The 15816-nt window shown below is 42.0% G+C and overlaps 1 protein-coding gene across 2 annotated transcripts; it reads left to right on the top strand.

Moving 5' to 3' along the window:
- Nucleotides 1–274: 274 nt before the first annotated feature.
- LOC109480572 (protein FAM92A1-like) lies at nucleotides 275–11662 on the top strand. Of its 2 annotated transcripts, none has more exons than XM_019782804.1 (9): nucleotides 275–397; nucleotides 1564–1798; nucleotides 6884–6952; nucleotides 7338–7439; nucleotides 8073–8078; nucleotides 8750–8854; nucleotides 9282–9395; nucleotides 9820–9899; nucleotides 10253–11662. In XM_019782804.1, exons 1-9 carry the CDS (start codon nucleotides 369–371, stop codon nucleotides 10404–10406), a joined length of 894 nt encoding a protein of 297 aa, XP_019638363.1. In that variant the 5' UTR covers nucleotides 275–368; the 3' UTR covers nucleotides 10407–11662. The 2 variants fall into 2 exon arrangements, with proteins under 2 accessions (XP_019638363.1, XP_019638362.1); XM_019782803.1 differs by having other exon boundaries at nucleotides 8073–8138.
- The last annotated feature ends 4154 nt before the right edge of the window (nucleotides 11663–15816 follow it).

Genomic DNA, 15816 nt, shown 5'->3' with positions numbered 1-15816 from the left:
ATTCCAAAATCTCTAACGAGAACTTCACTGCAGTTCCAAAGAATGATACTAGGCAGCTCTTGAAGCCTGTATCACTTCTTTTAGAGGACAAAATCTATCCTCCACTGCCCCAATATTGTGAGAACAAAGTACACAAAACTCAGATTGATGCAACATCAAAGAAAGCGTTTGGGGTACATGTGTCTTTTTAAGTTGACCTCAAAAGACCCCACGAACCACACTTGTTTCAAATCTCGGACACCTGTGGATTGAACTCTCGCGTAGTTTCGCGAGACATTCCGGAATCAGTTCAAAACCAAACGCGCAGACAGACTTTGTTTGTTTACATCGTAAAAATCGGACCGACGAGCGTTTGAGAAGGGTTCAAGATGGCTAAAAACCCGGAGGCCAGAGCAAAGTACGTTTCTTCCTCATATAAGCCCTATTTCAGACTTTGGTAGAGCCGTTTTGTTTGATAAACTTATTTTTCGTGTAACGAGCCTAAGCTTGTTCGCCCCCCTCCCCCTTGCTTCATATTTCCATATCGTTTGTAGAGTGTAAGTACTTGTAGCTTACTATAAGCAGCTAGCAGACATTATCACAGGTTTACCCGTTGGATTCTTTGGTATAGAATAGAAAACACACCGAACTCTTGGGTTCAACGTCTGGACTTGACGCGAAGTGCATTCTTGTGATACCAAAAAATTATACAGCTGTGGAATTCCTTTATACAGTGTGTAGTGAGTGCAGAAAGTGTTAGCCGTGGCGACTCTTGATTCGGGCTTACATTGCATTACCCTCAGCAAGAGTCGTGGAAAGATCCATTGGCAGAACTGCACATTTCCCGTTGGCTGCCCGATGCTCCGTTTTTAACCTGGTTTTTTGCTGTCCCGAGCTTCCCTACAATATAACTCCACAATTGGCCGGGTTGCCGATGTTCAGATCAGCCTAAATATTCCACAGCCCGACCGAGAACTACTAAAATAGCTGGTCGGCACATACTGGCGGCCATCTTGTATTTAGTCGGGAATGTCCGCTACCGCCGTCGGGAACGCTCGGTAGCGTCACGATTAAGCATGAGCGAAAACTCTCCGATCATAACCGGAAAGGCTACCGAACGTTCCCGACGGCGGTAGCGGACATTCCCGACTAAATACAAGATGGCCGCCCGTATGTGCCGACCAGCTATTTTAGTAGTTCTCGGTCGCGCTGTGGAATATTTAGGCAGATCTGAACATCGGCAACCCGGCCAATTGTGGTTTTATACTATAGGGAAGCCCGGGACAGCAAAAAACTGGGTCGAAAACAGAGCATTGGGCAGCCAACGGGAAATGTGCAGTTCTGCCAATGGATCTTTCCACGACTCTTGCTGAGGGTAATGCAATGTAATCCCGAATCAAGAGTCGCCACGGCTAAGAAAGTGTGAGCAGAAAGATTGGACAATCATAAATTTGGGACAAGAAGAAATACCAAGTGTGAGAAGAGGGTGTTACAACAGACAGATAGCCTTCCAACACTGAGGGATTCTCAATAATCTAGGGATAATTAGTAACGTTATATATAGTAACTCAACGTTATTTTCAGAGAGAACCAGATGAAGTTTATCCAGGACAGAATCACCAAAGCGGAGCAGCACTTCGGGACTCTGTGCCAGGAGTTTGCTGCGTTCTCACGGAAGACGGCCAAACTGCGGGACAAGGGCGACGAGTTGGCGAAGGCCCTGCTAACGTACGCGGAGGCCGAGGGGCAATCGCTGAAGTCTGGCGTCACGGGATTCGCAGAGACCATCTCAGCTATACAAGACTACAGGCAAGCAGAGGTAACTGTTTGTATTTTTGGCGACGCCTCAGGGGGGAGCCTAATGGCACAGTATTGTGTGTAGTTTGCAAGAATTCTAGGAATTGCACAGGCATTTTTTTCCACAGGCATGGCATGTCTACAGGCATGTTGATGGCACACTTTTATGGACACATTCCTACGTAGTCCTAAATTCTTGCCCACATACCCACATGCCTTTCAAGTGGAAGTTTTACATTCTTCTCACATTTCTTCCCACATGCCTTCCAAGTGGATGTCTTAGCATTCCAAGTGGAAGTCCTACATTCTTGCTCACATTCCTGTCCCACGTGCCTTCCAAGTGAATGAACTACAAACTCCCAAGACATTTTAGAATTACTTCTGTGGGTACAGTCGATAGTGATCAGATGTGCTGTTGTAGTACCAGGTAGCCGCTTGTGTTGAGTGTCCGTTGGATAGGTAAGTTTGCCATATACATTATCTATGTCTAGTTGTCAAGGTCGTGATTTGGAGTTTTTTAAAGTTGCCAACACTAGTCAAAGAAGTTGCCAACACTAGTCAAAGTGTGTGTTGTTTTAGGATCTGTTATGACAAAAGACAATAGCATTTTAAGGAGGGCCCCGCACGCCCATTTTCCGTAGAGTGTAATTGACTGTTTTAATTCTACGACTGTAACCGGACCGATCTATTAACGCGTGTCCTGGATGGTAAGTTTGCCATGTTCAATGATGAATCCTATGATGAATTCTACGTAAGTCAGCACAAGACATAGACTTTAATAAATGTATCTTAAATGTTAATATAATTTATAGAGACCATGCAGGTTTTTTGTGTAAATACTACTCTACTGGAATTTGGAAAATGACCCACGCTGTCTTTCCACCAAGCTTCTATTGAGTCGCATGGTTGGGATACATTCAAGTTGATATTATGAGTTCAAAAAAATCGGCGAGTACAATATTATCATGTGACCCGTTTCTAGCAAACTAGCGCATTTGAAGCTTGCGTTGTGTATAGACTATTACACATATTAGATGTTTTGTGCTACCGTTTTACAAGAAGTTCTAAATATAACAACTCTTCATGAATGGAAAGGATTGTTCATATAAATTTCTATTTCATTACAAATTCAAACTGTTGACACGGAGATCAGTTAGCTAGGATAGGATAGGTATATCGCGAAGTTAACTCCTCACGAACATAAATGCACTTACATATATGTTGAACACATCAGAGGTTGACATTGATAGGTTGTTGACGTTGGTTGGCATAACCAAATATATTGACTAGATCAATTTTGGTACAGGACAAGGTAGAAGTACACATGTATTTTAGAGTTTTTTGTGCATGCAGTCCTAAGTATGCCGTAAAATTAATCATGTATGATATATGACAATACACCGCATACTATCTACACCAGAGAGAGATTTGTACTTCTGTAAGACCATCGACACAGGTGTTTTATACGGCTTTATTTAGCCTTAAATGGATTTCCTGTTACATTACCTTAAGTTTGCCTGGCCATAGGGTGCTTGCGGAAGGCCTCCGGTTAGAAAAAATACCACTCAAAAACGACAACTGCAAGGGGTCATTCGCACCTTCTGCCATGTGATGACTTTTTGAAAACTAGTAGATCTAGAAGGGAAACCTTTTTTCAGGCCCAAGATCATCAGTTTTGGCTTGCACAATAATTCCTCTCCGGCTGTCACACAGTCCTATGTGAACTATTTCCGCCCAGAACGTTGGTCCTCTGCGTGCCCAGTTCCATTTTCTTAGCCACCTCAGCAATATATCCTGTAACTCGTCAAGTCCAGTCCGTGAAACGCGGGTGGTCGTCTTTAAATTGTAGGTTACTCAGATGTGTTGTTGCCATTTACGATTTAAGCGCTTAGTGGTGGTGTGGTTTCTCCTGATGAGAACAACGAAGTTTCATTCGGGAGCTGTTCGATTTGGAACAACGTGGAATTTGTACAATGCCTGCCCTTCGTCATGCGCTGAAAACCGGTGGGACATATAGTGGTATGGTTGCTATGCCTGCATTCTTAACATGCGCTGTAAACCCTAGGGATTTGTGGCATGTCGTCAATGCCTGTCTGCACATGCACTGAAGTCTTATGGATGTCCTACTTTCTGGCCCCAGGGCTCGAAATACTTTTTTCAGCCAGGTGGCGCATGTTGCCACCTGAGTCAAAAGCCAGGTGGCGCCATCAGTATTCAAGTGGCAACACTTCCAAGTTATCATTTTCTTCAAATCTGCTACTTATATCTATTACGTTTTCTTCTAGTTAACTACTTAAGTTTTATGTTATAAAATAAATGTAAAGAACACAAAAGCTCTCAAACAACAATGTTTTAATAAAGAATGCCACCTTTACATCACTTCATCACAGGGCTGCCGCCGTGGGAATGCCACGCCTCTACATGGCAGCACACTTATGCGGGTGGTGTTACGTGCGCCATGTTCTTCGTTTGCGCAAGGATAATGTTACTCTCATCTGCCAAATAAACATACCCCCGGAATAAACATACCCCCCGGACAAATCTTCAAAATCTAATAAAAAATGGTATTAGTTCCCTTGATTTAAAAAAAATTGGGCATAGGTTCCCCGGATGACCCCTAACCGGGGGCCAACGGTGCTTCCACAAGTTCAACAAGTGAACTTGGAGCAAATATTCCCAAAGGTGTTACTGACATTGATATATTAAAAACTAAACCAAATCCTATTTCCCAAACAAATCACATATTGACACAGCTGAACAAATAAAAATAGTGATCATGTCTATACTCCACTCAAAAACAATTTTTGAGAGACACTCGGGTCGCGGTACTAAGCGTGGTAATTTCTAATATCTCATCTGATTCTCCCAATGTACACATGTATTAGGGACTTCACAATCACAGCATCTAACCGCACTAACACAAGAAACCAATAAATTCGGGAAATTTCTCAGTAATGTTTGAAAATTAATCTTATAAAAATACAAGTGAATTTTTATTTCAGTTGTAGCCCAAAAAATATTTTTCATACCTTTAAAGTTTCGTTTTAGCACATTGTAATATGTACTTAGTACATGTATCTTGTACATTTGGGTGCTATCTTGACCTTTGACCACTGTTATTGTGAAACACCGTCGGCCATTTTGTCAGTCTCGCCGCTGATTTTCGAGCCGTTTTTTCGAGCAAATTTCAACCGTTTTAAACATTTTACGGCCTCAAAAACTCATATAACGAGGAAAGCAAGTTGTAGTTGTTATTTTCATGCGTAACATTTCTTCTGAGGATGGATTATTTTTCCGCCGAGCTGCCGAAAACTTAGCGTCGCATGCGGTCGGGCGGCCGGCAGGATTTTGTATCGGCGCGCTTTGCATGTAAACAAGGACAGTCGGAGTTGTTTACATGAAAATTGTGTTGTGAAACGCCAGCAAGGTGTCTGATTTTCTACCAATGAGAACGTTTTCTTTGTGGCGTCATGGCGAGATCGACAATTCATCGTCAATTAACAAGATTGTGCCGACAATGGGGCCCGATCCATGCGATTAGCGGCTCGATCCACGCAAATTATAGGTGGCGCGCTGCGCCACCTGAGTTTAGGAATAAGTGCCGCCAAGCAAAATCAGGTGGCGCCGCGCCAGTGCGCCACCGGGTATTTCGAGCCCTGGCGGCCCTCATTCCCACATGTTTTCCAAGTGGATGTTTTACATTCTTGCCATTCCCACATGCCTTCCAAGTGGAAGTTTTACATTCTTGCTTCCATGCATTCGCACATGCCTTACAACATTCCTTCCAAGTGGAAGTCTTCAAGCCTTCCAAGTGGAAGTCCTACATTTTTACTCACATTCCTTTCCCACATGCCTTCCAGGTGAATAAACTACGACCTCTAAAGACATTTTAGAATTACTTCTGTGAGTTAAGTCGATCACATTGTGAATCTGAACATGTTGGGGAAATGCTGAGAAGGAGACTTACAGATATGCACTGATGATGTCTTCGAAGCTTCTACAGTTTTCAAAAGGGAAGTCAAACCCTTCAGACATAGTTTTAGACATAGCTACAATTTTAGACAACTACCTTTCATCATGTAGATTTTAGTTATTTTATATACTGTTCTTCAATGTCCTTTTATGTTTGTAACTGACAATTAGCCTCTGGGCATGAATTTGCAATAAACGTCTCAATTATTATAATAGAAGAGAAAGATATCATAATTACCTGTTTAAATGCAGCAGAGCTCAGAAGACTGTCGGTACAGATTCACAAGAATTTTTAGTCTTGTGAATCTGTACCGACTTCATGAACATCATGGGAGTCTTGTCAATCTGTACAATTTCCACAATGTCCCAACGGTTTCCTGGAATTTCACTAGGTAGGAATTGTATGTCAAGTGTATGTCCCACATTCTAGCCACATTCCCCACATGCCGTACCCAGTGAATAGTTAGCATTTTGTCCACAGGCATGCGGAATGTCCACAGGCATTTCTCTGACCCACATCTATGCCCACATTCCTATAAACCCTTGGGAAGATCTGTCTGCCCTATGGCCCTGCTTTCTGTGACCCCGGGGCTCGTTCACTATACACTCAGGGGAGGAGTGCACTGTATCTGTCTAGACTTAACAGGTACCATCATGGCAGTGCCATGCAAACAAGAACCCTAACAGCAACCACCGTCGCCATGGCAATGTATGTTTTCATTGCCAGTCTTGTTGCTTTTACTTCAAATTATTATGCCCACAATCATGATAGTGATTGTTCTGGCATACTCATTTTTACCTGAGTCAAGTGAGTAAAGTTGTGTTAAGTGCCTTTCCCAAGATCGGTGGCGTGGCAGGATTTGAACCAAATTTGAGTCAAATACTTTGCCATTATGCCACATGCCCCACTGTTTGCTCTTTATCATTAGTTATTGATGGTATTGTTAGTTGGTTGGTTGGGCAGTGGGTTGGTTTGTTGAAGGCAACACTAAAAAACTTGAAATATTTGAATGATTCTACCTAGTCAGTCTGGCCTAAGGAACTGTTTGAAATAATCCTGTATATGTTCTACATGACCTTCACCGTTGTGATAATTTCAATAACATCGTCAATTTCTTTCCTTAATTTTTTTCAGGTTCAAAGATTAGAGGCCAAAGTTGTGCAACCGTTGACCCTATATGGAAACACCTGTAAACATGCTAAGGTAGGTGGGCAACTTTATAGTATTACTACTAGTATCATTTAGTCGGATGCTCTTCATCTTCCAACACTGTACCCTGTGGTAAGTTAAAAAGATAAAGATCCTTCCCGCGTCAAATGACGCATAGGGCAGCGCCCATCTCCGTTTTCAATAGTCCTGGGCCACGCACAGCAGTAAAATCACTATAGCAGAGAAAACAGTATGTACCATTTTTTAAGTCTTTGGTATGAGTTGGCTGGGGAACAAACTCCCAACCTACTGAATGTAAGGCGAACACTTTACCCACTTGGCCATTGCACCGGTTATGTGGTAACCAAGGCTGAACTATTTCTTTTGCATAACTTCAGTGTGAAATGTACAAATCTCCCATTTTGCATGTGTGTTGCAGGAGGACCTGAAGAAGAGTCAGACAGCGCGAGGGAAGGAGCAGCAGCAGCAGCAGAGACTGGAGAAGGCGAGACAGAAGAACCCCAGCGACAGGCACACCATCGTATCCTTACTGTCAATCATACATCTAACTACAGTCTAACCTTCAACATTCACAGTGAAATTCAGTATACATGTATAAACTCAAACTCAAACTTATCCATGTACATGCAGAACTAGGCCACTTTCAGGGCTTGAAATCCCACCTCACCTGCATATGCATGTATGCACCTTAGTGCAGGTACATGTAAAATTGGAGCTGTGCAGGTATTTCTGATGTCTACCTGCACTTAACCTGTACTGGTCCATGTACTGGGTATATGCAGATTAGCGCAGGTAAAATTGGGGCTGTGCAGGTATTTCGGATGTCTACCTGCACTTAACCTGTACTTGGCCATTTACCGTAAAGTGTAAAAGACATAATAGCAATATTTTCTGAACAGTAATGAGTGGTGCATGTAAAGTTGTCTGGTACAGGTTTTCTTTACTTAATACTTGTATGCATTCTAGTACAGGCAACACAAATGCACTTTTTACCAGTGCCACTTCTTTTCTTTGTCTAGTCCATGGGCTAACGCTAATTCACCTTGAAAACAGAATGTAGTAATTGAAATAGATAATCTATAGAAATTCAAAGTTTAAACTTAGGATGATATTCTGTGAGGAAAGGGGATTTTTCTTTAACAGTTTTCCTCAGTCGCAGGTAAATAATCCCAACATGTGGGTAGCGTCTGGTAGCAGTGGATCACTGGCTGTGTCTTTGGTGATCCATCAATCATGTTCACGTCTGTTACTAACGGGGTAATAACTTAATAACACATGCATGGTGATAAAACACTGCACGTCACACATTTAGCAAGGTTGGTGCATTAACTAGCTTTGTCTTTGTTTACTAGTGTTCTTTCCCTCCTCTAACTTTTTAGCTTGGTGTCCATATTAGAATTTGTTTGTAGTTGAGATACAGACTATGTCCAAGTAAAAAGGGAAATCTTTTCCAGTACTGTCTTCTGTTTGGAATCCATGAAAACACTTTGACATGAAAAGGAAATATGTAATACAGTGTATGCTCCGTTTGATAAGTTTTCACACAAAAAGTGGTGAACATATGAACTGTCCTGCTGACTTTAATTTTTTATCAAACATAAAAGTATGAAATCAGCACATTACAATGTAGTAACAGCAGTATCTGTGACATGCCTTTGTGGAAGAATTCCTGTGCGTTATACATAGTACATTGTACATGTATGTAGGCATGTATGTGGTGACTTCTCTTGAGGATAAAGTGATCTCTGAAACGTAACCTGAGTCACTTTATATGAGATAAGTGCAGTTGTTTTACTCTGTATTTAAATTGTGCCTGTGTGAATTTTTCAGGCAGAGTCTGAGCTACAGCGGGCAGCTGTGGATGCCACCAGGTCCGACAGGGCCCTCGAGGAACAAATGGACAACTTTGAAAGGCAGAAGATGGAAGACATCAAGGTTCGTACTTTCAGTTCAGAATCTATTGATAAAGGTACCTTAACCCTTGTCCTGTGGAGCCCATATATGTATATAACATATATATACATGGGTTGCACATACAGTACCATCCATATAACCCCCTGTATATGTACTATTTAGGGGGATTTTTTTGTGTAACGCATCACACCGCAGCAAAACGCAACCAATGCAGAAGTAACTATGCCACCGCAGCGCAAAAAAAGTCAGGGGCCTATGATCTGATTAAGACATCAAATTATTTAAAAAGATATTGTGTAAAAATGCTAGTAGCACAAGGGCTAAAAGGTACACCAACCCACTAGCAGTGACTAGTGAGTCATTTTAAAACTTTCAACTATATACCGGTAATGTTTTTTTCTGCAGCAATGAATGTATTGAACATCTTGTATCTTTTCCTTTCTTGCAGAAAATCCTGACAGACTTTGTGCATGTGGAGATGGTGTTCCACTGTAAGGCACTGGAGCTGTACACAGTAGCAAACCAGTATCTACAGGGCATCAATGATGAAGATGACTTAGAGGTAATATACTGGTTATCTTGGAACGTTTGCAGTTTTTTTAAAAACTGCTGAACAAATGAAGCAAAGTTTTGCCTTCTTGAAAAGCTGTAGTGCAGTTTTCTTTTGCTCTGGAAGGGGGAGTGTGTGATACATAAAGAAATAGCCAGTCAGAGAATGATTTACATGTATGTAAGTATTGTGAATCATTACATACTGTTTGTGTTTCTGCATGTTTCTTAGGTTGTAATGTATATTAAGGTTGGATTCAGTCTGTCCTACAGTATAGGGAGAAAGTCAAGTGTTTTTCGTTACACCACCTCCTTGACAACTGACAGCTGGTGTCGTTTCCCTTGCACAATAAAGAAAAAACTTATAGATACCATGGTGAATACAGTAAGAAGTTACATGTACCATCACACAAGATCTCTGGATTGTTGTTGTACAGGAGTTCAGGAACTCCATGCGGCCGCCCAGCGCCCCTGCTCGGCTGGACCTGGTCAGGGCCAACTCCAAGACTTCCCTCAGGTATGGATTAGTGTCGGACTGGTGTGAAAGTTCTTCTGAGCTGGTACCATACAGTTATTGAATAACTTTGCATCTACACATGTGCAAATTGCAATCAAAAGTTGTACAAATCGTGTTGATTTCTTCCTCTCTAACTCAGCTTATGTTTTGCTATTGTCTATCAGATGCCTTCCTCAGAGCTAAAGACTGCTTCTCGCCGTTATATGTAGCAAAAGTAGGTGGTGCTTTTGCATAAAGAACACAATCCCCAACGGGTCTACGTTTTGTATGTTCTACCAACATGACAAAATTATTTTTGGACTGGTAGGAAATTTTCAATTTTTTTATTGTCTTTTTTGTGTGTGTGTTCTTAGTTCGACAGCGCGGCAGACACCAGGGACGGAGCGGCGTGCCACGGCCGTCAGCAGACCTCAGGACCTGGAGGAGTCAGAGGAGGAGGAGGAGGAAGATGATGACGAGGATGAAGATGAGGAGGATGAGGAGGATGATAGGCACTATAGGAGATAGGAGCAGGAGGAGAGATGTGGGTACCATCAGCAAACCACAAGAGATGAAAATGATGAGGGGACAGATGATACACAATATAATAGGTAAGAAAAGGAGGATTGTGAGGAGGAGATGAAAAGTGGGTACCATCAGCAAACCACAAGAGATGGAGGAGGTAGATGAAAATGATGAGGGAGAGAATGCAGGTAGCAGGTATTATAATAGGTAAGAGGAGGATGATGATAGGCACTATAGGAAATAGGAGGAGGATGGTGAGGAGGAGAGGAGAAGTGGGTACCATCAGCAAACCACAAGAGATGGAGGAGATAGATGAAAATGTAGATGAGAAGGATGAATGGCGCTATAGGAGATGAGTCTATTGTGGTTGGTTGCTGGTATTGTGGTCAGTTTGTTAACTTGGTTATTTGGTTGTTTGGCTGGTTTGTTCGCTGTTTTTTTTTTATTCATCAACGTATTAGAATGAGAAGAATAATAGCAAGGACAATAGCAAGGACTCTGTGGTGCTGCGCTAAACTTCTTTTAATAGTGCCACACAACAAAATACAATTAACACTGTGACAGTGAATTGACATAGCGTTGCTGACTGTTTCAGTGGTTGGTTGGATGGTTGGTTACCAAATGTTACAATATCTTCTGTAATAATGTGTAAATGGACTTTAGATGGCTTTTAACTGCTGTTTTTGTCATAAAAAAGAGCATTTCTATTACAGTTTGTACTTAGTATCAAGCAACCTCTCCAAAGCCATCAGTGTTTTTTGCAAGATCAATAGATAGCAAACATCCTTGACCTGTGTAAAAGGAAGCCTTTAAGTGGTCAATTTTAAAAGCGTCGGCCTCTTTTTACTACTGCTTTTAAGTACTAAGCATCCAGTTTGAAGTACCAGTACTTACTAGTGAGAAAAGGGACGATATGCATATGTACACAAACAAAATGTATGCAGAGTGTTACTGTTAGTTGAACAACTCAGAGATAAAAAGTAATAAGATGTACAACAGGTTTGCCATGTGTAGCTTTTTTTTATTTTTACATACTCAACTATTTTCTGCACCAATGCCAACAACAATATACTGTATATACATGTAGATTGTCAAACAATAGTAGTCATTTTATCAGAAAAAGCACATACATGTACATTGTATCAACAGTAGTCTCTGACAGACTCCTTTGTCAGGTAAATTACTAGGTACATGTACATATGGCAGAGTTGCCTAAGGGTGCTCTGTGATAGGCTAACTCCTCTGTCATCATATATATATATATATATACATGTAGCAAATTTCTAATATTTCTAGCAAATACTGTCATATACTTCTCATAATTTTATTCCAAGTTAGCAACTCTGAAGACACAGTCTTTGAACTCACAGAAAAGTTGGTCAGTGGTAGGAAAGTACTATCCTTTACTCTGGTACCAAAGGACTGTCTGATAACATTACGACTTCATGTTTTAACACTTATTATACTTACCCCACATTTACATACAGTCCAGCAGAGAAAAGGTTAATTGCTCGCCATGGGGTTAACACTACATGTACTGGAGACAAGGGAAACCTTTATCTCAGACTGACATGGTTCTGGCAGAAAATTAGACTGACGTTATTCTCAACTCGTGACGTGACGTACATGCAAAGTGACTCTCACTATCTCAGAGGTCTCATCATTTTCTGATAACATCTCTACACATGTGAACTCTAGTGTGTGGAAGTCCCTCCAACTTTTTTGTGGAAAGGGGTCCATATAAGCATGAATTTCATGCTTTCCAACCCTCTTCATATCAATATGAATATTTAATATAAAGTGTTGTAAACGGGTAAAGGTGAGATAGAATTTTTAGGCCATAGATGCAGTAGGCTCTTAATCCACTGTGTCATGCATCCCTCTAGATCTCCCTCCACACCTTTACCTCTGCAACTGTAAACCAATTTACACATGGGTGGGGTGACAGAAGTTGTGAAAACTTTCACAAGGACTCAACGAATGCCTGGCCTAATGCCTCAGCCATATTGACGTCACAATTAACATAAATATAGTGCTACTAAAATTTACTTACAGTGTAAATTTACTTGTAAACAGTTGCATAAACATTGCAATAAAGCTGCTAAACGTTAATACCATATCACTGTAGAAGACCCCCTTTCCACTATATGGCAGTTGCAGAATTGGAGTTGTTCCACCCTTGGATTCATTGATTGAGTATGCAAAAAGCATGATTAATAAGACAGCAAAACGCCCAAACAGTTTTAAAGAATCATTCTGAAACTTTTTCATCAGTGATCTGTCAAATCAGATCCCTCAGTTTCTACAGCCTCTGGTGGAAAGGAGTTCTACTGTAACAAAGTTCACAAAGGATATGAATACATAAAGCACCACCAGAAAAATCAACAGGAAGATATGTCTTAGATGACAGTTTTTACCACTCCTCGTTGTCGTCATGAGCACGAGAAGGTTCTAGTCACTGCCTTTTTTTTTCTATTTTTCAATTGTGGCTTCCTGTGGGTTACTGATAGTTATCCCAAGTGTGCCTACAGACCAGAAAGCAGATCCTCGTTATTAGCGTTAAATTGGCAATCCTGGCAGGAGTGGGGCACTCGGCCCCAGCGGTAGCAACGCCCAAAGGGCTTCTGGATCAAGGCAGGGCGAGCGACGTGCTAGTGTCTTTATGGGCTAGTTGATGTGGTTAAGTTACAAGTAGGCTTGTAATGTCCTTGGTTGCATGGTATTGATGTTCTTATTGTCCTCATGTCCTCAACACTCTAAAAAGAAACATGCACTCTAACGCACACATTACAATCAAACGCACTAGCTCAACACACACACACACCAACATACACACTCAAACAGCCACACACGCACACACGCTCGATCAAACACAGACACACACTCAAACACGCGCCTCAAACGCGCGCGCGCACACACACACACATACACATACACACACACACACACACACACAGGGAAATATATCTGTCCTTGGTGCTGAACGCCATCCACACACGCATACACACTCAGCAGGCTCACACATGTTCACGCGAGTAACAGGTAAGGTGGTAACTCCGCAGTAACTGTAGTATTCATTGTCCAGAGGAGTGTCCATTAGCCAGCGGACACTCCTATGGACAATGGATACTACATTTTTTTGTACCTTGCCACCGTATGAGCTGCTTGGACATTATAAAATACCATATTTTGGGCTCTTCCGAAGTGTTCCAATCAGAAGTAACGACGTACTTGTGGGCCATTCATACGTCAAAAGTGCACACTCACATACTCCCAATGATTACTAATGCTTACGAAACTAGAGAGGAGCAATATAATGAGCCACTTTACCAGCATCTCATTGTCCAACATTTCATTCTCCACTAAAAACAACCAGAATGCCTTGGCCTACATTAGAAGGTCAGATATTGATCCAAATGTTCAAAGGGCAGCTTGGACTGTCACCCAACCGTGCATTGACTTAAAAGTCAAATAGATTTTCTTATTGAGCTGGTTTGTTAGTTTGGCATGATTGATATATATTAAAGACAAACCTGCTGATTTGGTTTTCTGGAAAGAAATTTAAAGGTAGCCGCATAGCTTTTAGGTCGTATTGGCAGCAGGTTGTTGATAATTGCCGTGTCTAGCTAGGGCATTCCTTCCAATGCCTGACCGAAGTTGGATACTCAGGAAATAATGGACTCATCTTGGGGCTTGTTTCTGTTTTAAATGCCTAAAGTATGAAATAGTAAGTTATTCAAATGTGCTAAGGTGGGGCAGTGTGTGTCGATATCATACAGATTTTATTATTCAGAATATTCCAGTTTTCCCTCCCTGAAATCGCACTGTATGTCTTTAAAGTGTGGCGTGTCCTGCAGCCTTTAGCGGACCAACTCCCCTAGCATGGAATATATCTATTTGGCAAATTTCTTGTCTTTCCAACCCCCACCTGAAGCCTGGTAGAAGCTACCCATTTTACATCTGGATGGAATGAGGAAAGTTGTGTTAACAGTAAAGTGTCTTTCCCATGAAGGTCTACCCAGGACAAGATATAGATATGTGTGGGGTCGTGTGGCGGAACGGCAGATCTCGAGTGCTCGACTCGGAACCAAGAGGTGCCGTGTTCGAATCCTGACATCCCACTGTTGATCTTGTGCCCTTGGGAAAGGCACTAGATATTTACTCTCCAAGCAGAGGCTGATGGTGGAAGATCGTTTGATTTTTATATATGGCCCTTTTTTGTCGCTGTCACCACCAGGGTGGGGAAATGGTTACAGACTGGCCAATTTGATACTGCCTTACCCCCATTAAAAGATCTGCTTGGAGATTATAGATATGGACTTATTAAGGAGTGGCGTGTCCTGGAGCCTTGCTGCAGAGCGCCTTCTTGAAGGCCTCCCGGATAGTGTCGTTCCAGATGGCGTATATGAGGGGGTTGAGGGCGGAGTTGCAGTATCCCAGCCACACGGACAGCACGAAGAGCCATCGCGGGAAGCACTGCCACCACAGCACGCAGAGAAACAAGCCCCAGAATGATTCCTTTGTTTTCTGGGTGGTACCCTAAAAATCAACCCAGGCCTTCCACTAACAGTTTTTTTTGGGGCCAGAATTTGGGGCATTTTGTTCATAAATGTACATTGGGACAGTGTTGTTTCAACTTAGTGTGTAGATAAGTGACTAGAATATTGACTTTGTAAAATCTGGTATCCAAGCCCTAAAAACTGCACTGGAAGCCTCTAAGGCGAAGCGTGTCCCGAATCCTTGCTGCAGAGCGCCTTCTTGAAGAATTTTGTCAGAATTTGTACGTAGATAAGTGACTAGAACATTGACTTTCCAAGCCCTAAAAACAGCACTGGATGCCTCTAAGGAGTGGCGTGTCCCGAAGCCTTGGTGCAGAGAGCCTTGAAGAATTTGTTCAGAATTTTTGGCATTTTTGCTCCATGAATGTCGATGTATATTGGGACTTAGTATGTAGATAAGTGACTAGAACATTGACTTTCCAAGCCCTAAAAACTGCACTGGATGCCCTAAAGAAGGTCTACCCAGGAATCAAACTCGCGACAAGATACAGATATGTAATTATTAAGGAGTGGCATGTCCCGGAGCCTTGCTGCAGAGCGCCTTCTTGAAGGCCTCCCTGATTGTGTCGTTCCAGATGGCGTATATGAAGGGGTTGAGGGCGGAGTTGCAGTAGCCCAGCCACACGGACAGCACGAAGAGCCAGCGCGGGAAGCACTGCCACCACATAAGATACGTGAAGAAACAAGCCCCAAGATAAGTCCTTTATTTTCTATGTGATACCCTAAAAATCAACCCAGGTCCTTACAGTAATATTTTTTGGGTCAGAATTTGGGGCATTTTTGCTCCATGAATGTACATTGGGACCGTGTTGTTTCAACGTAGTATGTAGATAAAGGACTAGAATATTGACTTT

The sequence above is a fragment of the Branchiostoma belcheri genome, unplaced genomic scaffold (genome assembly GCF_001625305.1).
Source record: "Branchiostoma belcheri isolate BF01 breed outbred unplaced genomic scaffold, Haploidv18h27 scaffold51, whole genome shotgun sequence".
Lineage (NCBI taxonomy): Eukaryota > Metazoa > Chordata > Leptocardii > Amphioxiformes > Branchiostomatidae > Branchiostoma > Branchiostoma belcheri.
Note: the sequence above shows the minus strand (reverse complement) of the source record. Positions and strands in the feature narration are given on the sequence as shown.